This window comes from Podarcis erhardii, assembly GCF_964252035.2.
Source record: "Podarcis erhardii genome assembly, chromosome: 2".
NCBI classification, from domain to species: domain Eukaryota; kingdom Metazoa; phylum Chordata; class Lepidosauria; order Squamata; family Lacertidae; genus Podarcis; species Podarcis erhardii.
In genome coordinates, this window is record NC_138498.1 from 80,330,531 (window position 1) to 80,353,736 (window position 23,206).

General features: G+C 39.9%; 1 protein-coding gene across 3 annotated transcripts in view; it reads right to left on the reverse strand.

Annotated features, from left to right (window-relative positions):
- The window catches only part of NUP210 (nucleoporin 210), a 90,977-nt gene that overhangs the window by 57,754 nt on the left and 10,017 nt on the right, over positions 1-23,206 (reverse strand). For 2 of the 3 annotated variants that reach the window (XR_014153131.1, XM_081848809.1), the window contains exons 2-10: positions 22,564-22,700; positions 20,472-20,603; positions 16,218-16,314; positions 12,323-12,473; positions 5,943-6,075; positions 5,229-5,387; positions 1,919-1,987; positions 777-883; positions 118-258 (exon numbers count right to left, since the gene is read on the reverse strand). Coding sequence is in view for 1 of the 3 variants with exons in the window: in XM_081848809.1 (XP_081704935.1) it covers positions 118-258; positions 777-883; positions 1,919-1,987; positions 5,229-5,387; positions 5,943-6,075; positions 12,323-12,473; positions 16,218-16,314; positions 20,472-20,603; positions 22,564-22,700 (1,126 nt within the window). In the remaining 2 variants the exon portion in view is untranslated. Of the gene's footprint in view, positions 1-117; positions 259-776; positions 884-1,918; positions 1,988-5,228; positions 5,388-5,942; positions 6,076-8,416; positions 8,436-12,322; positions 12,474-16,217; positions 16,315-20,471; positions 20,604-22,563; positions 22,701-23,206 lie in introns of those variants that run through there. The other variant, XR_014153132.1, reaches the window with a different exon arrangement.

Consider the following 23,206-nt stretch of genomic DNA (forward strand, 5'->3'; position numbering starts at 1 on the left):
CCCCCTTGACTTTGTTGAACTTCAATGTATCATATTTGCTCTTAAGATACCATTCAGGTCCAAGGCGTCAGCTTTAAACAAATGCAAGACAAAATGTTCCTCTTTCAACAGACATACCTGATCTACAACAGATGTTAAAGAAGCACTTATAATGGTGTGTCCCTCCTTTATCGCTTTCACATGATGATATGAACCATTTGGAGAGGACTGAAGAACCTTGAAGTATGCTTTTGGCCAGGAAACATCAATTCTGAGATTCTGAAATTTAAAAAGGATGAGTGTACATTACTTGGACATAAGAGGATGTACTCTGAGTAAAACACAAATGAATATATGACATAGAAGTACTATAACAGATCTAGGAAAGATTGAGCTGAACTTCATTCACAAAGCAAGGCTTTCCCAACACCTTCGGCTGACTATAGTTCACTGTGCCCTCTCTGCACAATCCCGGGGATCTCTGGCAATGCTGTGGGCTGGGGCATGGGAAGTGGCGGCAGCAGCAGCTGCAGGACAGGGAAATCAGAGCAATTTAGCAGGGTTATCTTGTGAAAGTTGAAGAGTTTTTCTGCTTATGCAAGAAATTTCCAGATCCAAACCAATATATGGTATTTCCAATTTTGTTCTACTCAGCTAAATTCTACTCACAAGTAGACTCAATGAAAGTAAGTTAGCCCTTGCCATTAACCTCTATGAGCCCACTCTCTCTGTGTGTGTATTCTTATTCAGGTATTCAAACACATTTAAGAGAAAATGTATGCCCATATTTCACTTACATCCGATAAGTGCACCTTATTACTTGATTTATCATACACATCAACAGTGATTTCATAGAGCCTCTCTGTTTCCAAGACCCACCTATCAGCAGGATGAACTGAAAATCCTATAAAATAGAAAAGCAATGAAAATCATACTTTACAGAAATACATATTTGATAAAGGGTTATCAGAATCATATTTTCAATAAAATACTCTTATTTTGTTGATAAGAGGCTTCTAATATTCAGCCAGGGCACTAGAGTTTGACACAATAAAAATTAAGCAACAATCACATTCTGTGACTGTAGAAAAACAATTAAGTAACTATTTATTACTTTACTTGTCATTCCCAAAGGGCTCCCTGATCCGCAACTATCTATCAATAATAATAATAATAATAATAATAATAATAATAATAATAATAATTTATTTATTTATTCATACCCCGCCCATCTGGCTGGGTTTCCCCAGCCACTCTGGGCAGCTTCCAACAGAACACTAAAATACAATAACCTATTAAACTTTAAAAGCTTCCCTAAACAGGGCTGCCTTCAGATGTCATCTAAAAGTCTGGTAGTTGTTGTTCTCTTTGACATCTGGTGGGAGAGCATTCCATAGTGCGGGTGCCACTACCGAGAAGGCCCTCTGCCTGGTTCCCTGTAACTGTAATCTATCTCTCTATCTCTCTATTTTGTGTGTGTGTGTGTGTGTGTGTGTGTGTGTGTATTATAGCTAGAAATATAAGAGCTTCAAGCAACGATGGCAAGAGTACTTTCCGTGGCCCAGAGAAATGCTTGGAAACAGGGAAAGGACATTTGAAGAAAAGTGGAGAAAGGGCTTGGAACCACAAATTAATAAGAGGCACGTAAGCTCATGGCTTTGCATATGATAAGCACAATGTTTAACCATTCACACATTTGCAAATCTAATGAAAATGAGATATTTGAAAATTTGAACTAGTAGGCTGTAATTATGGCCATGCAAATTTAAAGGCCACCCACCAGTCACCCACAGATATGAATTATATTAAAAACACATCAACATACTGTAATATAAATGGACACATTAAGTTATTATAGCTAGAAGAAGTTATTTAATTTTCCCCCAAAGTTAACAAGACAAAAATGACAGATTCATTTGATGGAACATCTAGTACTTACCTAAGTATCCAGGGTCTACAACGTAAATGGTGCCATTTGGTAATTTGGAAGCACCTTTCATAGAAATGCTTGGAAACTGGTCAAGGTCAAGAGATTCTGATACAGTTTAGCAGCACAGTAAGTTACAAGCAACTTCTTCTTTAACTGAAACTAATGAGGAAAATAACGCCATCATAAAGAACACACAGTGGGCTATGTTTGCATATGACACTACACTGTGATCTAATGCTGTATGCATGAGCTGCAGTGAGCCTGAACAAAACATCAGGCTCAGGAATCTCTCTTCCTCCCAGGCAGCCATGCAAAATACTTAGTTGAAGTTTAGTTTAGTTGCAGGGGTTGGCAATTCTTTTTAGCAGGGGGCTGGTCCACTGTCCCTCAGACCTTGTGGGGGGCCAGACTATATTTTGGGGGGGGGGGAATGAATGAGGGACAATGAGCGGCGTGCAAAAGGGCTCCGGAGTGGGGCTGCTTTAAATTGCGGCCGCTCAAGAGGGGCGCTCAGCCAACTGTGGCTCCTGTGTCTTGCGAGCGGCAGGGGCTGACAGCGGTGGCGGTGGAGGAATGATGAGCAGCATGTGAAAGGGCTCCGGAGAGGGGCTGGCACCAACAAATCCCAGCCCCCTTCCTCCTCTAGGCAGGGCGGGGAGAAGCCAGAAGGAGGGAGGGAGGAGGTGCTGCTGCTGCAGTGTATGTGTGTGTGTGGGGGGGGAATGGTGCAGCCTGAATGATCAGAATCAGATCCACGCAGCAATTCCCGGATTGTCCATGGGCCGGATCCAGAAGGCAATCAGGCCGGATCCGGCCCCCGGGCTTTAGTTTGCCTACCCATGCCTTGTTGTAAACTCAGATTCCTGGGTCAAACTCTTATTAGATAAACAAGTCAGCTTCATAACCCATAGTCTGAAGTTAGTTTGCTTTGCAATTTACTAGTTTCCTAGTTCATAGAACCAGAGCTTTTTATGGGGGGGGGGGGACGCATGGGTTCACATGCCCCTAAACATTTTGTGAATCTGACAGAGAAGAAATTAAAAAAAATTTATTTTCTTCTCTAGCACGGTGAATCGTCAGTTCTGTTGCTACCCACAATGGTGTTCTTTTGTCCATTTACTGTATTTATTTTCCCTGATTTATTTTTTTATAAAATGGCGATTTTCTTGAGTCAAAATGAGAGTACCCCTAAATATTTTTTTTTTAAAGAAAAAAAGCACTGCATAGAACATGATATGCTGCCCTTCATAAAAATGAAACTAATCTTCAATGAAATCCTCCTGGCTGCACAGGATGAGGTGAAGGAAGAGGGAGTTCATGGGATAGCTCAGTTGGTAGAACATGAAACTCTTAATGTCATGGTCATGGGTTCGGGCCCCATGTTGGGCAAAAATATTCTTGCATTGCAGGGGGTTGGACTAGATGACCCTTGGGGTTGCTTCCAACTCTGCAATTCAATCATTCTGCGTGCTTTAAATGAGCTCACCACAGCACATGCACGTAGTACTAAACCAGGCATCCCCAAGTTTCGGCCCTCCAGATGTTTTGGACTACAATTCCCATCATGTCAACGTTCTGATTTCTGGATTGTTGTTGTTTAGTCATTTAGTTGTGTCCGACTCTTCGTGACCCCATGGACCAGAGAACGCCAGGCACTCCTGTCTTCCACTGTCTCCCACAGTTTGGTCAGACTCATGTTTGTAGCTTCTAGAACACTGTCCAACCATCTCATCCTCTGTCGTCCCCTTCTCCTTGTGCCCTCCATCTTTCCCAACATCAGGGTCTTTTCCAGGGAGTCTTCTCTTCTCATGAGGTGGCCAAAGTACTGGAGCCTCAGCTTCAGGATCTGTCCTTCCAGTGAGCACTCAGGGCTGATTTCCTTAAGAATGGATGTGTTTGATCTTCTTGCAGTCCATGGGACTCTCAAGAGTCTTCTCCAGCACCATAATTCAAAAGCATCAATTCTTCGGCGATCAGCCTTCTTTATGGTCCAGCTCTCACTTCCATACATCACTACTGGGAAAACCATAGCTTTAACTATACGGACCTTTGTTGGCAAGGTGATGTCTCTGCTTTTTAAGATGCTGTCTAGGTTTGCCATCGCCTTTCTCCCAAGGAACAGGCGTCTTTTAATTTCGTGACTGCTGTCACCATCTGCAGTGATCATGGAGCCCAAGAAAGTAAAATCTCTCACTGCCTCCATTTCTTCCCCTTCTATTTGCCAGGAGGTGATGGGCCCAGAGGCCATGATCTTCGTTTTTTTGATGTTTGGTTTCAGACCATATTTTGCGCTCTCCTCTTTCACCCTCATTAAAAGGCTTGCCTAAACAAAAATGGTTTTAGCAGGTGCCGAAAAGAGTATAGTGAAGGCACCTGCCTGATGTCAACAGGCAAGGAATTCCAAAGTGAAATGCTGCCACATTAAAATATCAATTTCTTACAAGTGCAGAACGAGTATTACATGCCACCTGTAACAGTGCCAGTTTTGCAGACTGAAGCAGTCAGGAAGGCATATACAAAGAAAGGAAATCTCACAAGTAAACTGGTCCCAAGCTGTTAAAGGCTTTATATAATAAAAGTAACATCTTGGCCCAGTAACAAATCAGGGTCTTCTGACAGCAATGGTGCTACAGAATTCTGCAACTGCAGCACCCAAATCAAGTGCAAGGAACGTCCCACACAGAATGCATTGCAGTAATCCAGTATTGAAGCAACCAGTGCATGAACCGCCGCCCCCCCAAGTCTAGCTCACACAGCTTCCGTTTCAGTTACCATGTTTTTAAAGGGTTCTAGGCCATTGCAGCTGCAGCTGCCACAACTGTACAGAAGCACAAGATACCCCCCCTATGCATTCCCAATGCTGCTGTAAGTACTGAGCTAAGCCAATGTTTGAACTAACCTTGACAAAAATCCTTCCACCTTAGAGACCAACTAAGTTTGTTATTGGTATGAGCTTTTGTGTGCATGCACACTTCTTCAGATATTTCTTCTTCTACAGATACCTGTAACTAGAACTATGGAAGGCACCACACTGAACTAGCCTTGGTTATAGTTTGTGGTTAGTCTGGAAACTGCTTAGCCACAAACCTTGGTTCAGACCACATGCTAAGCCAAAACTTAAATTAGTTCATCATGACGCAGCTATGAGATTCTATCTGGGAGCCTGTATGTTCCAGCATTCGTGCTAATCCAAGGTTTGACCCAGCGCGACATACGAACTAGGTCATAGTGGTTAGTTCTCCAACTGCTGCATGAGCGAAAATCTATAATTTCATCAAGCTTCAAGGCTAACAAGTAGGACGCTATTCAAAAAGGATATTTTTGTGGCAAAGTACAACGTTCGTCTGTCCCCGCTGCAATGCAGTAACTCTGGATGTTGCCTGATCCAACTTGGCAACAGCCCAGGCTGGATCTCCCCCAGGGCTGAGTGTTTTGTTCTGAAGCTGCAGTTCATACTGATCGGAAGGCATTATTAATTCTGTACATATAGGAAGAAGACACAAGAAATAATGAGAGCATAAAGGTGTCACCCTTGGAGTCCTGTCAGTGTAAAATATCGAGTCATCAATAAATTTGTTATGATAAATAAAAAGAAAAATGGATTGAAGCAGCAACTCAAATCAAGTGAAGGAAATACCTTATACTCACAAAACTGTTTTACGCAACAGATAAAAGTATAAATCCATATACTACTACTGAGAGTTCTTTTGTATAGACACACAGAGGATAGTATTTGTAGGAATACACTCAGGTTGATATGATGTAGCCTAACTGAAACCTTCCTTCCTGTCACAAGAGTTTGGAGGAAATGTCTGCCAGATGGCATATTAAAATGACGTGTCAAAATTTGGCTCAGTGAGCTGCAACTCACAGTCTCCGTTTCACCCTTCTTGACTTAAATGAGGATATGTACAGGTCTATAGATACACATAAAAGGTGGTAATCATTTCTGTCAGGTAGATCTGCATTCCAGTCTATCTCAGAGAATGGCTGAATACAAAATATCAACATTTGAAAAAACAAAAAGACAAACCTGTAATCTTCCCCTGTCTTATTTTCTGAACTTTATATTGCACTGACATTCCTACAAGTAGATAGATATCATAAGCTGGGTTCAGAATGATGTTTTCCAAAATAAACAACCTGACTTCAGCAGCAGGTACATTCTGTAGGTTAAAAAAAGAAAAGGCGGGGGGGGGGGGAGAGAATATAGGTTTAAAAACTCTCACACAAATGGGATTTCCAAAGAAACAGTTAGGTTCATGGTAAAGTTTTAATTTCATTCACTGAAAAACAAACTTGGAAAATGTAAAGCAAGAAAAGCACTCATTTTGTTTTGAAATAACAGCTGGTCCCATTGCCCTTTCAGCAGGGATATGAGCAAATTAAAGTAGCGTTATGAGCTTGTGGGCTGTATGCAGAGACCCTTCTAATGCTACTTAGAGTAGACCTATGACGTTAATAAAGGTAAAGGGACCACTGACCGTTAGGTCCAGTCGCGGACGACTCTGGGATTGCAGCGCTCATCACGCTTTACTTGCCGAGGGAGCCGGCGTACAGCTTCCAGGTCATGTGGCCAGCATGACTAAGCCGCTTCTGGCAAACGAGAGCAGCGCACGGAAATGCCGTTTACCTTGCCGCTGGAGCGGTACCTATTTATCTACTTGCACTTTGATGTGTTTTTGAACTGCTAGGTTGGCAGGAGCAGGGACTGAGCAACGGAAGCTCACCCCGTCATGTGGATTTGAACTGCCGACCTTCTGATTGGCAAGCCCTAGGCCAATTCAGGTTCAGGAGTTTTATTGGGTCTGCTTGAGGAGGACTTAGGTACAACCCGTTGTGATCAAGCACACAATTGTCTCCAGTAAAGATCCCCAAATTAATAGCTCTGCCAATGCTTGTAAGGTGCAAGATTTCAGGGGTTCCAGGAGCTGGCTAGAACTGAGTCCAGTTGGCCTTGCAAAATGTACATATTACCTTGCTTCTTGTGGAATTAAGCAATAATAAATAACCATGCTGCTTCCACTGTGTGGACACCACCTTCTTGGTGAGCAGAGGATATCTATCTATCTATCTATCTATCTATCTATCTATCTATCTATCTATCATCTATCTATATCATCTCCCACACCTTGGAGCAAGCACAAAGTTCCAACTTAACTGAGCTTGGTAAGAATTGAGAAAATCCAATTTCCACAAGTCCTTTTTATTGCATACCAGGAAACAGAAGACCGTACGATACACTACTGTGTAAAATACAGAATGTGACCTGTTGGTAAGAATAACTTGTTCCAAAACATTTTTTTAAAGCTTACAGTATCTTCTCACATAAGCACATAATTTTGTCGTTACTCTATAGATAGCAAAATGTATAAAGTTCTACTGGAGTCTGCTGAAGGATAAGTTCTTTTGGTTTTTTAAAAAAACTTCAATAGTTTGGCAATCCTCTATTTGTATGTCTTGGTGTTAAATTTGGGGGTTTGGACAGCAAAGTTTTAACAGGGCTTAACCTCCTCAGGAGTCAGAGGCCAGGTGTGCCAGCTGCATCCTTTTTCAGACTAATGGCTTGGCTAATGGGCCTGAATAGCTAACCTGTCTTATCTTCCTTGAGGGTTCTGATGGAGTCAGGTAACTCCCTCTCCCCACCCCCGCTCCAAGAATAATGTAATCTAATGAAGAATGTGCAGTTTTGAGTTCTGAAAAGTAACTTCAAGAGCTCCCTCTTTGGGGGATCTGTTGCTATAGACAAGTGCTTTGCTGTCTGTCTCCACCTTTGCTCAACTTGTATATTTGCACATAAACTCTTATGTCTCCATTGATCTCCATTTCAAAGGAAAGCAAGTCAGGGTAAGCATTGCCCCAGGAACTTCTTGCTGCCTGAGGAACAGAGACGCCACATGTTGTGGTGTTTTTCCCAGTACAGTGGTCTGTCTTTTAAAACATTAGTTTTTTTTATCTACCTGAACAGTTGAAAAAATCTCTTGTACCAAGTCTAGTTTTTGCCTTTGAGAATAGATGTACATTATTCAATTCTGCGGTTATAATTACTTTTTCTTGAAAATATTTTCTTGGTGCTTTTGGGAGAAGAAATGAATGCCAACTTGTCAGAGAAAACTGAATGCAGCAAGTTAACTTAAGCAACTGTATTTTGTATTGCCATGTGGGCATTCTGCAGTGCCATGTGGATGAATGAAGTATGGTTTTCAATTTTCTCTGAGCTCACATGTGGGTTATAAAGAACACAGTGAGAAGGGATTCCTTAACATCTCTAGTGAAAATGTTCTACTCGCTCAAGTCAGCTCAGCCAGGAAAGCAGAGGAAGAAGCGTAGAGAAAAATGCTGGAGAATTATTTGAAAAAGAGAAAGATACATGCCAACTTTAAATGACAACAAAGAGTTGATTTGCAAAAAAAGATAAATTACATTTTATGTAATTTCAAAAGTTAATTTTCCTTTTTTTAAAAAAAGGTTGAGAAGACAAACATAATGACTGTGTACACAACCTACCTTTTAAGCACATTCTTTCCCTCAAAGAATTCTGGCAGTTGCAGCTTATTCCTCACAGAGTTACAATTTCCAGGACCCTTAAACAAAACATTGCCCAGAATTCTTTGAGGGAAAGAATGAGTTTTAAATGCAGAATGTGTACACAGCCTTTATGTGTGTCTTTTCAGTCCTTTCTTTGCGAGGTCACAGAAGGGAAAAGCATATTTTTGGTTGATGTCCCCAGTGAAGGTGTTCTTGAGAGAACCTGATTTTTTTACATTTATCTTCGTTGGGGCAGTGCTACTGCAGAGGTAACTAACATGGAGTATTCAGAAACACTGACTAGTTCAATGATGGCCAGGTAATTAACTGAGACCTATGGAGCAGGATTAACATTGCCAGCATTTAAAGATTTGCAGGGGCTTCTAGTTTCTTTCAAGGTACATGTCAAAAGTAATGAGTTTGATTTTTAAAGACTTAAGCACCTGGGGTTGTGGGTACCTAAAAGGCAGCCTACTCTCACATGAATACGACTTTGTTGTGTTAACTTCTTCTAAGGCCATACTCTGGATTATTAGAAAATAGGAACGTCATGCAATAAACATATTCTTTGTGCTAACTTATGCACAAAGTTAAGACAAGGACCTTAGCATAGTAGTAAGTATCTATCAATACGTATTGACAGAGCAGTCAAGCCCTTATCAGATCACATTCTGTTTGTTTATTCTGTTTTACTACGGTTAGTTATATTGCCATACACAAATCTGCATGATTGCCTTTTAAATTTTACAAGCACTGAAAACGTATGTGCACTCAAGCAATCAGTGAATGAGGTAAATCCAGTGTTAACAAGCAAGCAATTAATATGACGCATTCTTTCAGCTAGAATTCTCATTCTGGAATGCAAACTTAAAAGCCAAGCCTAACCGGAGGTCTTATGGACAGCTAAGAAAAAGGAACTGCAAATGATGGAATCTGTTGAGATCAGGGCTGGCCCAAGACTCCAAAATGGCACCCTCCTCCCCGACAGTAAAGAAGGGGTCAGGGAAGTTCTACAACAGGAACAGGGGGACAGGACTATATCAGGAGAAACCTGCCGCCTGAGGCGGTTGGCTCACCTTGCCTTATGGGTGCACCACGCCTGGATGATACTGTAGAGCAGGCATAGGCAAACTCGGCCCTCCAGATGTTTTGGGACTACAACTCCCATCATCCCTGACCACGGGTCTTGTTAGCTAGGGATGATGGGAGTTGTAGTCCCAAACCATCTGGAGGGCCGAGTTTGCCTATGCCTGCTGTAGACTTATTCTCTCGACACCAGTGTGCAAAACAGAGTGAGAGCGAGGTCAGGTCAATCGGGCACTGCCACTGGTGGGCCTGTACAGCCGCAATCTTATTGCTGCCCTATCCCACCCCCACACCGTCCAGGTAAGCAGCAGCAACACTGGTGTGTCAGGAGGGCAATTCTGCAGCACTGTCCCGCTGAACTAGTCATTCTGAAGAAAAACTGCTAAAATAGGCCATTAAACAAACTGGGAAAATGTGAAAAGTGGTTTTCATTCCACCACTTCTTTCTCTTTCAAGATTTCACTGGCCTTAGACTAAAATAACTTTAAAATATTGAGAAGACAGCACTGGATTCCCATATCATCTTGTGTACAGATCTCACACCAATTTTTCCATCCTGATAGTTGAAAACCTCAACACTTTAAATGTCTCATAAAAGGTCATATCTAGTTCCTCTTTAATCTATTTTATTACAGAACAACTCCCAAACTGCTTTGCTTTGCAATTGCAACAAAATGCACAGTAAATGTGGATTATAAAGGCTGTAACACATGGAAGTATGAGTGAATATATTCATTTTCATTAGATTTTTTAAAACACCTGTTGGTTGATGCTCATAAAATGATGCAATACAGGGTGAATAATTTTCAGACTAAAATCTTGTCACTAGCCCAGGCTGATGCATGGCAGGCTAGGTTAGCCTACAGCTATCTGGAATCTTCAATGGGACACCCAGGCCACACTGCCAGTACATGGTATTTCACTTGTCATGTATTTCCTGTACACAACCATTACTTTAGTTTTCCCACCCACTTAATGAATATTGTTTGTACAACTGTATGCATATACATAAACTTTTTTTAAAAAGGGTGGGCACCTTGAAAGAGATGCACAGAGGTCTTTACCTTCTTAAATATATATATATATATATAAAGCTATGGTGGAACATTATTCAGCAACGCATTAAGCAACTTGGTTTAGACTGTAACCTTTGAATATCAAGTGGCTGATTGTGCAAAAAACTGGTCTAGATATTCCCAGACAGCACTGTGAGGGTCTAAAAGAGGGGGAGCTTCAGAGTCTATGCTTTTTTCCTTTAAATCTATTTCCAATCAGAAAGTAATAGTAATAAGAAAAAGAAAAGAAAAAGGTCTTTTCAGATTGGGATACAAATACCCAAATGTTTCACATTTTTTCCACTTGAGTCCTAGTTAATTTTCTTTATTTTTAAAATGGCATATACCCTAAACACATACATTTCTGCTGATATGAAAAGAATATTGCTGAGTAGCATCTTGCTGACTTTGCCACAGTGTTGTTGGTGCTGCAAAATCCATACTTGTAATGGATACCTATTTTTATCTGTCAAGCATCTGAATACCCTGAAGAATTGTAATATGCAGAAAACAATGCATCATTTTGCAGTTTTTAATCCCTGAGGAAAAAACCCAGAAGCCTAGGAGTCCTGCTAACTGCTTCTTCAATGTTCTACTTACAACATCATTTACTGAGCAAAACCAGCAAAATAATATTGGCAATAGCCCCCAAAGAACACTGGAGAACCAGAGGCTCAACAGTCCTGGTGTGTGTCAGTCCCTACTTCCAGAGTTCCTGCAGCCGATAGCAATGATAAGTGGCGAGTAGAGTCAGTGGAGATCTTACAAGCCATCAAACGCTATGTCCCTGCTTGATACTGGGATTTCAGAAATCTAACATCTCCAGCAGCCTCTGCTTGAAGACCTATAGCAAAGGATAGCTCCTCCTAAATGTAATTGGCTGCATTGGTGAACTGCTCTTACCATTCAAAAGCCATCTGTAGGCTTTCTTAATAAAAATTATTATTATTTATAAGGCACCACATGACTGGGTTAACCAGAGAACCACATTTTAGACATAAAAAAAAGATTGCCCAGGATTTTAACTGATTTTATATCTACTGTGTTGTTGTTTTTTGTATTTTTACTGTTGCTACAATAATTGCTTTTGTTTTTGATGTTTTATATTTGTTTTATGGTTCTATTTGTAGGTTATCTTGAAAATATAGATTAATAAAATTATATATCAGCAGCAGCTCCCATATGTTTATGTACAGACATTTCTGAAGTAGTGAAAAGAAACCTGGATTGTTCACAACAATACAAACAATGACAATAAAAAGGGGGGAAGGGGCAGAGGAATAATGAGGTGTCTGTTCTAATTTCTAGCAATTATCTGGTGAATGTTGACATTCATATGTGTATGAATCCCAGGTAAATTTTGCAAGTACCAGAAAACAGGTTGTATATATTTTTTGCAGTTTTGGGACATGCAAAATGAAATGAATGCAGAAACCCATTTAGGTGACTGTCAACATTCAATGGTATATCACCTTTCAGTCTCACTATACAAAGCAGTAAAAGATTCCTTCATCCACATTATACATGCATCTGTCTGCTTCATGCATCTTGCCTACAGCAGCTTATGCCACAGTAACATTTGTTAGTTCTGCAGAACGTTTTTTGAATTGTGCTTTGTGATCAGTATATATGTTTCGCTTATCAGTATCACCTTATTTCCATCACTGGGCAATAGCTGTAAGAGGAGAAAAAGCATCCTGTTGGAAGACTGCTATAATAAATGTACTGCAGAAAAGGACCTTACCTGATAAACACTTTCTTGTATCCTTGCTTTTAATTTCGAACTCCCTGTTTTCATGCCCGATACTAAAACAATGTCCCCTTGTCTGGCTACTTTTTCCATCTCTAATATATAGGAAGGCGGTGTATAGGTTGATTCTGAGAACTTCAGGATGCTGTAAAAAGAATTAATAAATTTAGATATTCATATACCTGTATTTTTTATGAAGAAGGGGGAATGTCACCTAAAAAATGCAAAGGATTGGCAGTGTGTGAGGTTTACTTTAGATGGGATTGCAGGTCCTCCTTAGTTATAAAGTCTACAGATCAAGTCTGACCTATGAATGCTCAAGTGACATGTGTTGTTCAGAGTATCTTCCATTACTTAGCAGCTGAATGATCTTGCTGGGGCAGCAATGCCTTGATAATGTCCAGGTTAAACTTCTGTCTTGTGTTATTCATGGGATTACCCATTATGGATATCTGAAAACTTCCTAACTCTTTCAGAATATGGTGGCCAAGTTAAGAAATGGAAACCACTGTGCTGACCATAGAACATTTTTATATTGAAAGATAGCACAAGGGGCACTTCTGTACACAGCAAAGAAGCAATCTGGATGAACAGAAATAATATTAACTCTCTCTTTTCAAGTCAGCTGATTAGATGCTATCAGTCCTATTCTAATTTGTTCATTTCATAATGGAATACTGACTGGTAGCTTTCCTTCCCCTCTTTTAAAAGCACAAGCTAGCCCAAGGAGTCATTGCATTTATTGCTAATCCCCCATAAATTCCTGTATTGCATGCTGGCAAAGGACGATAATTTCTTTTGCTCCAATGAAGTTGCTGTGACATATATTTGAACGATGCTTTCTTAATCTTGTTCTCAAGTGGCCCATAAAGGAGCTAACATATAGAATGGCAACCACGTTTAGCTCCTTACAGGTTGGCTACCAGAGACACAGCCTTTTCTCTTATGGCACCCAGTCACAGAGTAATCCATTCTGTGTATATTTTCCAAGTCCCTTATTTACTATTCTTTCATCACCAGCTGATAACATTTTTATGCTCCCAAGGCTTTGGTAGCATATGATGTGAATGCCTATGCATTTCATTCCCCCCTGAAGTTTAATAGAGCTATTGCTGTTTAAATTTGCATATTTATTTTAGTAATTAATCATATATTATTTTATTGTTTTAAATACTATACTTGTTAATGAACTATCCTGAAAACTGAACTTTGGTAGAAGTGCAGAATAAAACTATTATTATTAATTGTTGTTGTAGTTTGTTGTCGTCATCATGATTTCAATGCAAGAGAGTTCAGCACATATTTAACCTTAGGGTTGGATTCAACTACCCTGTTCCATTAGCTGAATCCCATTAGTGCAATGGGGCTTCCGCTGCTTCTCCTCTGACTCCTCCAGATCCACTCTAGAGGGCCAGGAGAAACCCTAGAACAGCACACAGGGGGAAGGAAAAGGAAGATTGCTCTGTTAGACAATAAATTTTTTTTTTAAAAAATGGAACAATCTCCTTAGCACCATGCTGAATTCAACCCTTGGTATTTAATTGTGGTTGTGCCTCGCTCCTTAAAATTAGGGCCTTGAAGTACAGTTTAAATTTACAGCTCCTTTTGCTGCTGATTATCAGTTTAATGTTCTACTTGGCTCTAATATGCAAAATTATATGAGGAAAATTTGATTTAGTGTTCTGCGTACTTCTTGAATATGGTCAGAAACTCCAAAATAACAGAAAAGTACTTTGGAGGCTCCAAGAAAATTAAACAAATGGAATGCCTGTTGTTTCATTTATTATGATGGATTGTAACCAAATTGGGATATACAAAGTGATTCAGCTTCATTGAAGACCCATTTTCAAAGAGTCAGTATCAATAGCAGAGCTGCAACATTGAATGAAATGAAAAATATCCAAAGAGACAGTGCTCTTGGATAGGATTTAAAACTGAGGCATTTTAACCAAAATGGAAACTCAAACACAAAAGATCTGTCTGAAAGCAATGAAGTGTTGTAAACACTGGGGAAAGCAAAAATGCAACATATGTGTACTGCTTTCCACAATTTTGCACAGCGTATGTAGGATCATATAGCCAACATGCTTAAATCTAATACATGAAAGGGTTAAGACCACAGAGTAAGTTGTGCTGCAAGGCTTAGATAGGTCACTCCCCCTCACCTTGGGAAGAAGAATTACTAAATTCTCTCTTTCTACCATGTGAACACGACCAGTAAGGATGTCTAAGATGGATGCTCCAAGCTTAGACTGCATGGCCTAAGCAAGCCATCTTTGTGTTTTACAAATAATTTAAAAACACTTACCATTTTGGAACCTAAGTTATACTGTCTTTATCTTTTTGCTGCTGTATGGAAAAGCACATGAATCTAGCCTTTGAAGAGTAAACCATTTTTAACTTACCAAACATGTAGTCTTTTTCTATGCTACAGGAAGTTGAGAATTTTTGAAAGCAACTTCCCCTCTTTTCCCTGCAGGCCCCTTCATGCCTCAGACATTTTCCAGAGGAATAAGGGACCCTTTGGTGGAATCTATATAAAAAACGTTCTGAAAATGTGTTTTCTTAAAAAAGCGTTTAAAAAAATACACTGAATTTTTATTAAGGCTCACCATCGTCATCTAGTGTGTACATTGCACTTAAAACAGACTTTAATCGTTTTATTTTCAGCTGTATCGCTGAGTCCTTAGAAACAGGTGGGGGGCAGAAGGGGGGCTGCGGAAGAACAACGGAATTTGTGAAGATCCCACCTGTCCCCCTTTCAGCAGAAAGAATCCTCTGCTGGATTGAAGAGGCTTCTGTCAGAGGAAGGGGGCATAATTTGAGGCAAACCATTATCCTTAGTTTATTGCTACTCTGTGGATTAAATCCATGGAGCATGTATTATTGAGCCGACTCTGTTTTAATTATGAGTAATTTTTAATGGCATATGAGTGCTGAGAGTACCAACTGGAACATGCAACTGTTATAAATCTAAGTTAATTAACTCACGTTTAGTTAAGTTCAGTTTTTAACTGCAAATCAGCAAGATAAAAGACTACTTATAAGAACATGAGCATTCAAGCCTGCACAACTTGTGATACAGTAAGTTGAAGACAGCCCGTCAGCAACCAGAGATGCAATGAATTTCCTGTATTTTGTGTCATGCCAAGGACTGAAAAACACAGTGGGTGGGGTGCACTAGGCCTGGGCTATCGATCTATAATTTCTGTATGCAATTCTATCTCTCCCCTCTGGATTACTTTGCTGGAGGAGTTGAGCAGGGATACTGTGAGAGAGCAATTTTTCACCCAAGGGAGTACTGCCTCCATCCCATGGACCTTGAGAGATGGGATAGCTCAGACTTTTAATCTCAGGGTTATGGGTTCAAGCCCCATACTGGGCAAAAGATTCCTGCAGTTCTTTTGACTGTTCTATTAAAAACATGGAGGAAATGTCCTTTTCAGGAGGTTGGACCTCATGGTCCCTTCCAACTCTACAATTCTATGAATTCTTGGTTGTGGACCCCACTGCCTAAAGAAGCCTGAACTGAGCCACCTTTGATGGGCTTTTGCTGCCAGTTGGCCTATCAATGATGTTTTCTATGAAATTTTATCTGCTGTCCCTAACTCTTTGAGAAATGTTTTGTTTTCAGTATGTTTTTTGTTAGTAGATTGCTTTAAATGTTATATCAGTATGTTTTTTGTTGGTTGATTGCTTTAAATGTTATATCACGAGTTGCCTTGACTCCCCCCCCCCAAAGAAAGTCTTCATAACACAAGAAATAAAGACCCAAGGGGGGGGGAGCAATGCCAAGAGGAACAGGAGATCAAAGCTGGTGCTTGCTATTTCCCTGCCCATTGTCCTTTATGCATAAAGTAACAAATGAAACAATTTTAACGATGCTTACCGCAGTGCATTGTGGGAATCTGAGAATCCATTAGTTTCTGGGTCTTTCATAATTGTCCACTCGAAAGCAAGTCCCGCCAAAGTGCTAAAGGTGTTTCCTTAAAATAATTCAAGAAACTAAGTATCAAATGTGAGAACAGCTATAGAATCTTTCCACATTTTGGTAATCAGCCATAAACCTACATCTAGGATTGCCATATGGCTAGAATACTGCAGTTGGTAGCAGTGTCTGGGTGGAAATCGGCTATATGTCCAGATGCATGGCAGTGTCGTTTTCAAGGATTTTTCTTAAAAATAGCTCAAAAATGTCGTTTTTTTTAAGCTCAGCAACTTTAGTAAAAAATAATAATAATAATAATAAAAAAAAAAGCTCAATCAATAACTTTTCTGCCCGGAAATACAAATGTTTGGAAATTACAATAAGCAGCAACATAAGAAAATGAAAAGGAACCAGAATCATATATTTACAAAACAAGATGGCCTATTTCAGAAACTTAGAATTTTATTCTTATTGTTAAGTTTCATATACTGGGGGGAAAGTGATTGAGCCACCATTCATTTATCAAACAGAAACAAGGAATTTGTATAAAACATTCTATGATCAGTGAAGCCGAGATTACATACATGTTGGACGCAAGTTTAATACAAATGGCAACTACTGAAAATTAGAAGTAATGTGGAAACTGCCTGAATTGAGGCTGCCTTTGTTAATGTCATCAGTTCATAACTGACCCTATAGGGTGTGAAATTCCAATCAGGCTGCAGTCCTATACATCCTTATGTATATTCTGCTCTGGTCAGACCTCACCTGGAGTACTGTGTCCAGTTCTGGGCACCACAGTTCAAGAAGGACACTGACAAACTGGAACGTGTCCAGAGGAGGGCAACCAAAATGGTCAAAGGCCTGGAAACGATGCCTTATGAGGAACGGCTAAGGGAGCTGGGCATGTTTAGCCTGGGGAAGAGGAGGTTAAGGGGTGATATGATAGCCATGTTCAAATATATAAAAGGATGTCACATAGAGGAGGGAGAAAGGTTGTTTTCTGCTGCTCCAGAGAAGCGGACACGGAGCAATGGTTCCAAACTACAAGAAAAAAGATTCCACCTAAACATTAGGAGGAACCTCCTGACAGTGAGAGCTGTTCGACAGTGGAATTTGCTGCCAAGGAGTGTGGTGGAGTCTCCTTCTTTGGAGGTCTTTAAGCAGAGGCTTGACGACCATATGTCAGGAGTACTCTGATGGTGTTTCCCGCTTGGCAGGGGGTTGGACTCGATGGCCCTTGTGGTCTCTTCCAACGATTCTATGATTCTATGTGAGAGCAAGTCCTACTGAATTTAATGGGTCTTTACTTCTGACTACACAGGCACAGAATTGCAGCTTAACTATATCACAAATAGTGGTTTGTTTTTAATTTAATGCAACTTAAACCGTGCAAAGCGTTCCACAATCCACAGAAGCATAATGTGCAAATGCAGTCTGAAATTTTAAAATTTGCATTATTCCTGCTATAGGTAAGTGGGTAGATAAGGCTATAAATATTTCAAGATGACCCCATTTTCCTAGCTACTTATGTGATATCTAAAACAAATAAGATATCATACAATAAAAACATGCATGCTCAATTTCATACTGCTCAAGCAAGCAGAACATTTGCATAGTTGTGTATACAAAGAAGCAAGGCCCTCAGTGTCCGGGCTGAACGATGGGGGTGGAGACACTGCTTCAGGTATATTGTTACTATTGCATACACATTCATTAAAAGCTATTATATCAATGAGGAAATGGAATTTAAAATCATTACTCAAGGCTAACTCATCAGTCACGAAATCAGTCTTCATCTCCCAATAGCATCAATTCAAAGACACCACTTTAATATGAATTATTGTTTGCTTACCTGTAATTAACTTTCTTTTTGAAAAAGAAAAAAGCACCATTTTTTTTAGCTTATCAAACTATCATTTGGAAATGGAAGTAAATAAAGATTCCATATCTCAAATGTTGTCTATCTAACAATGTGGCCAGAATTAAAGCAATTAAAAAGAATGGAAATGTCCTACAATAAAAACTTTATGGACGATGCAGCTGCAGTGAATTTCTGTTAATTTCTCTCCATTTTTCTATTTTGCATCTTTCTGCAAACCAGTCTGAGTTTTCTTTTACAATCAAGTGGCGTATAAATTTTAAGAAATAAATAAATAACCAACCCCTCCTTCCTTACCAAAAACTAAGCCTGAAATAAGGTTGTTTTTACAATTAACTGATAACACAAATTCAGAAACCTAAGACAAACCTCTGACAAATCTGGGACTTGATCCTTCACTTCTCTCTATTTCCAAATTATTTTGATTAATTAAAAATGAATGTGCAGTTATGTTCACTGTTGGCGCATAATCAATAGCGTGATTTTACTGCAAAATCAGTAGAAAATGTTGTTGCAGTCACACATGCACTCTATGACCACCCTCCACCTCAAAGTGCATCTAAGTGTATCAAAGACTACAAATACCTTTCAATCATGGGTTCCTAGTACAGAGTAGAGTGCTGTGGGTTGGCATTCCATCCTAAAATTTCTATTTAAAAAGGCAATCTACCACAGAAAATAGAATTCTAAGTGCCCAAGGGTATTTTATACAAGATGTACAATCATAATTGGTTGTTTTCATAACACTTGGTTGAACTTTGCGGAGCTAAGGTAAATCTTCCCTCAGTATTGCTGAAATGTAAAGTAAAAACAAATCAAATAGTGTGTTTTTTCTTTAGCAGGGAGAAACGGAACAGTGCTGAAGCTGCAAATCTGCAGCAGACACTAAGAGATGAGAAATGCTTGCTGTGACATTGGCCACAGCACCCCTACGGCACATGTATTGCAAGAACAATATGGCCAGGAGACAGTTCAACTCCCCTCAAAATTTAGGTTTACTTGAACTGATACCAGCATATGTCTATTAGTCCAATTCATGAAACAGAATCTCTGCTATCCAGTGCAAATATTGATATTATTGACTAGCCATGGAAATGCTATACTTCCTTCATTTCTTTTTTACTCTCATCTTTAGAGCTTCTGAATACAGAAAGGAATGTCTCCCACCACATTTTACCTGCATGTCAGCTGCAGTTCTAAGGCAAATACCGTCAGCTATGATTGCAAGGCCTGTAAGATTTGTTGTTATAGGTAATTCACAAGTCATGACCTTTGCAGTCCTAATACAACTGTAACAGTTATTTCATATGTTTTGTTACTGTCACAGTATTTTGTTTTATGTTTAGGCCCCACACATAAGTCTTGCAGCTTTATGTACTTTATATTATGGGGTATTGTTGATCCCAATGACATCTCTGCAAGTACAGTATATTGCTTTACTGCAGGGCTGGGGAACCCTTTTGGTTCCATGAGCCACATCCTTAGCAGGATCAGCTCTGCGGGCTAAAGTCACAGAGCTGCCCAAACATATCACATGATATGTTCATAATGCCACATGATTGACAGGCTGCTTTTGCTTGCAAAACATCGATTTGCTTATCCCTTTCCTGACACCTGATGGGAGGGGAGAAACAAGGCTGGAGTTTGCAAGCAACAGTAAGAAGCGAGACTTCTCCAGTTTGCTGCTTCTACTTGCAAAAGGTAGCTTTGCTTCCTTTCTCCCCACTACTTGACAGGGAGGGGAGAAGCAAGGCTGCTTAGTGCTGAGTCTGGGGGCACAAGACAGCTCCCTTCAGAGAACCCAAGCCTAGGGTTAAGCAGGATCACCACCCACCATAGGCTGATGCAAAGAGAGAGTAACCTCACTTGGTCCAGGTGAGCTACAGAGCTGTTTTATTGGGTATCCTGGAGACAGCTCTTTGGTGCACTAAACAGGATGGCTCTAGCTTCACATCACACCACAGCAGCCTATGAAGGGAGCAGGAGGCATGTGATCCAGCATAGAATTGAGTTAGGGTGTGTGATACCTTCTGCCAGGTATTTTATCTGTATGGCTTTCTTAGGAGACACTTGACCCCAAAACTAGACTGAGACAGTGATTCCGCCCCCCCCCCGCCCCCCCGTTGATGGAGGTTTTTGAATTTAAAGAGAAATACCGATATGATTAAAATGCAAATTTAGAAGCCCATTTATGCAGATAGCAATTTCAAGCTGAGACTACTGATACACAGCAGTAGATTTAGGAAGGAAAATGTGTGGCCATGGCCAACATAACATCAGGAAGAGCTCTTTGTCTGGATGAATATTTTACGTTAAAAGAGATATAGTCTTACCTTCAGAATCTAAAGCTTGAATTTTCAGTTGCAATGGTGAATCCTCTAGATACAGTTCTTTTGTGGTAGACACAATGTGAACATCATGAATAAGGTCAACTATGGCATCGCAGCGAAGGACTTGGCCAGTTACTTGATGAGATACAGGAAAATATCTAGTTACAAGATAGGTTCAACCTCAAAAACCACCACACCTTTAATGCTTGGTTTAAACTTTCTGAGAAAGCATGCCATTATCCCTCAATAGCAGTGGATGGTTTTGTTCAAAATGAAACATATGCAATTAAATACAATAATAGCAAAACTGAAGGGAGCTGGTACTGTATAGCTTTCAATATGTTTCCAACAAAAAATATCCGCTGTTTTAGCTTTTGGTAACCTCCATGACTTGTTTTATTTGTCGTCTTGGATCCAGACAAGTGTTGGTGAAAGAGGGTTGATGGAATGTGATTTTCCTTTCTCTTCCTCACCCCAAAGTACCTCTCCTGTGTTAGTGGAGAAACTGGAATAAAGCAAGCAGAGTCCAGAGAAAATTATAATATTTTACTGAGGTAAACTGGGGCTATAGGGAATGGGGGGGGGAATGTAATCCCCCTTCTTCCTCAGAACCAGAGTCCATCCCATTAGGGAGGGCACCAACAACTCCCACTACAGGTTTTCCATGAGGCTGCTGTCAGGAGAGGAGCAGGACCCCTTTCTGTCATTAACCCTCTGGCTCCAAGCCATTTTATCATATTTAAGTTCAAAAGGCAGGGGACATACCAGGGCTGGAGTCTGTCTGGCAAAAATACCCTCTGATTTAGAATATATTCCATCCAACTCAGGTGTGTGGAAATTTTCTCCATTTGCTCAATGATGAGGAAAATAAGTTCAGAGGCATTTTCATGTACCCTTATACTTTAATGTTAAGTGCCAACATTTTAAATTAATGCCAGCCATTTTAAAAACAAAAAACTCAAACTATAACTATCATACAAGAGTAACCTTATATGCCAACAAATTGATTTTTTGTTTTTTATTAATAACTAAAAATAAATAATGACGCAATTATTTATCAATTGATTGCAATAGTGAGGAGGATCCTTTGCATACAGAAGGTCCCAGGCTCAATACCACACATTTTCAGTTAAAGGGATCTCAGAAAAAAGGCCATGGCCAATCTGCGCTGCCTAGTCTTAAGGGCTATAACCAGTCATTGTGGAGTCAATATAAGGCAGTTTCACATATGTTCAAAAGGTCATCGCTAACATATTCATTAAAGTGTATTTTCTAGTGCAATTTGTTTTATTATATGCAAAATCCATTTATTGTTAATGTACAACCAACTCCATTTTCTTACTTTAAAGTAACCCATACTGAGCTGGACACACTTCTGCTTAAGGGTGCATAATTTCAGGCTGAATACTCACTAGGCACACAAACTAACTCAGTAAAGAACTGCCATAGTTGTCAGCTATACATTTCAGTTATCAATTTGGAAATCCCTACCATGAACAATAGTCATTAATCCAAGCAACTATAAGCCGTGGACATCCTTTGAGTCCCTCCATAAATACAAATTCTATGAGCAAGTTAAAAACTGTTGCAAAATGCAAAATTTAAACAGTAAGGTATTGCAAGTCTCATCCATTTTTTCCATTTTGATTTTCTTAGCATCTCTTGACTTTGAATGTACAGTATGTTCCTCTTCAACCCTCTATGCTTATTCTCCAGAATACAATCCCCCCCCCAAAAAACCCTTGCTCCTCCCTTTCCCTCAATAGTATCCTCCTCACTTCTACTATTCCCTCTGTGGACACATGTCAATCTTTCAGCCTCCCATTTCTCAATGTAGAAAGGAGGCAATGCATGCTGGAAGAATGAGAAGGAGGGCAAGATGAGGTATAGCTTCCATTCTCTGTCTCCCTCTTTTTCCTTGCTTGTTACAAATTTTAAATACACACAGCTAGAAGAGTATATTTTTGCACTTAGTGTATCCATCAAGAGTTTCTTGGGTGCAGGGCATAAAGCATTCCAACCAAAGAATAGCGTAGAATTAACTTACAACAATACACGTCTCCAAATAAGATGGGAAGAATATTGCTCTACTTACAAATATCTTCAGCCAAAATAATACTTGTAAGGCGTGTCACCTGCGATGAACGGGCCTGCACAATAGCCTTCTGTGAACACTGTTGGTTGTCTTGCTCTATAGCTTCTATGCTAGCAACTTCTGGTCTGGTAGAAGACCTTAAAACAAACAAACAAAAATTACTGGAGCGAGACTTATTGATAAATGTTGATGCCCGTCAAAGTTTCCTTTAACATTTAAGTAAAGTCATGCTATATTTAACTTTGCATTACCAGCAGTTCCTATCAGTTTTAAGTACTGTATCACTGGCTGCAAAATCGGTATAGGTAGATTTGAATATACATCTAGGTGTTCAGAGAAAGCAATGGCATCACGGTCAGCTCATTCTACCACTTTCTATGGAGATAAAGTTCTGAAAAGCTTTCTCCTAATGGCTTGGCCGGGGGAGGGGGCAACAACCCGCTGTCATTTACTTACTAGTTTAAAATTCTTTATTGTTCACATTCTCAGCTGAATTCTGCTGCAGGTCTGGAAGATGTAGAGACCCATTGAAAACCTTTTGTTCTCACTTTTTCATTCATGTTATGTATAATGTATAAATAGTTCTTGCCTTTTCAGCAATGTCAGTTTCAAATGAAAAACCTACTAATACATCTTCAAGCCA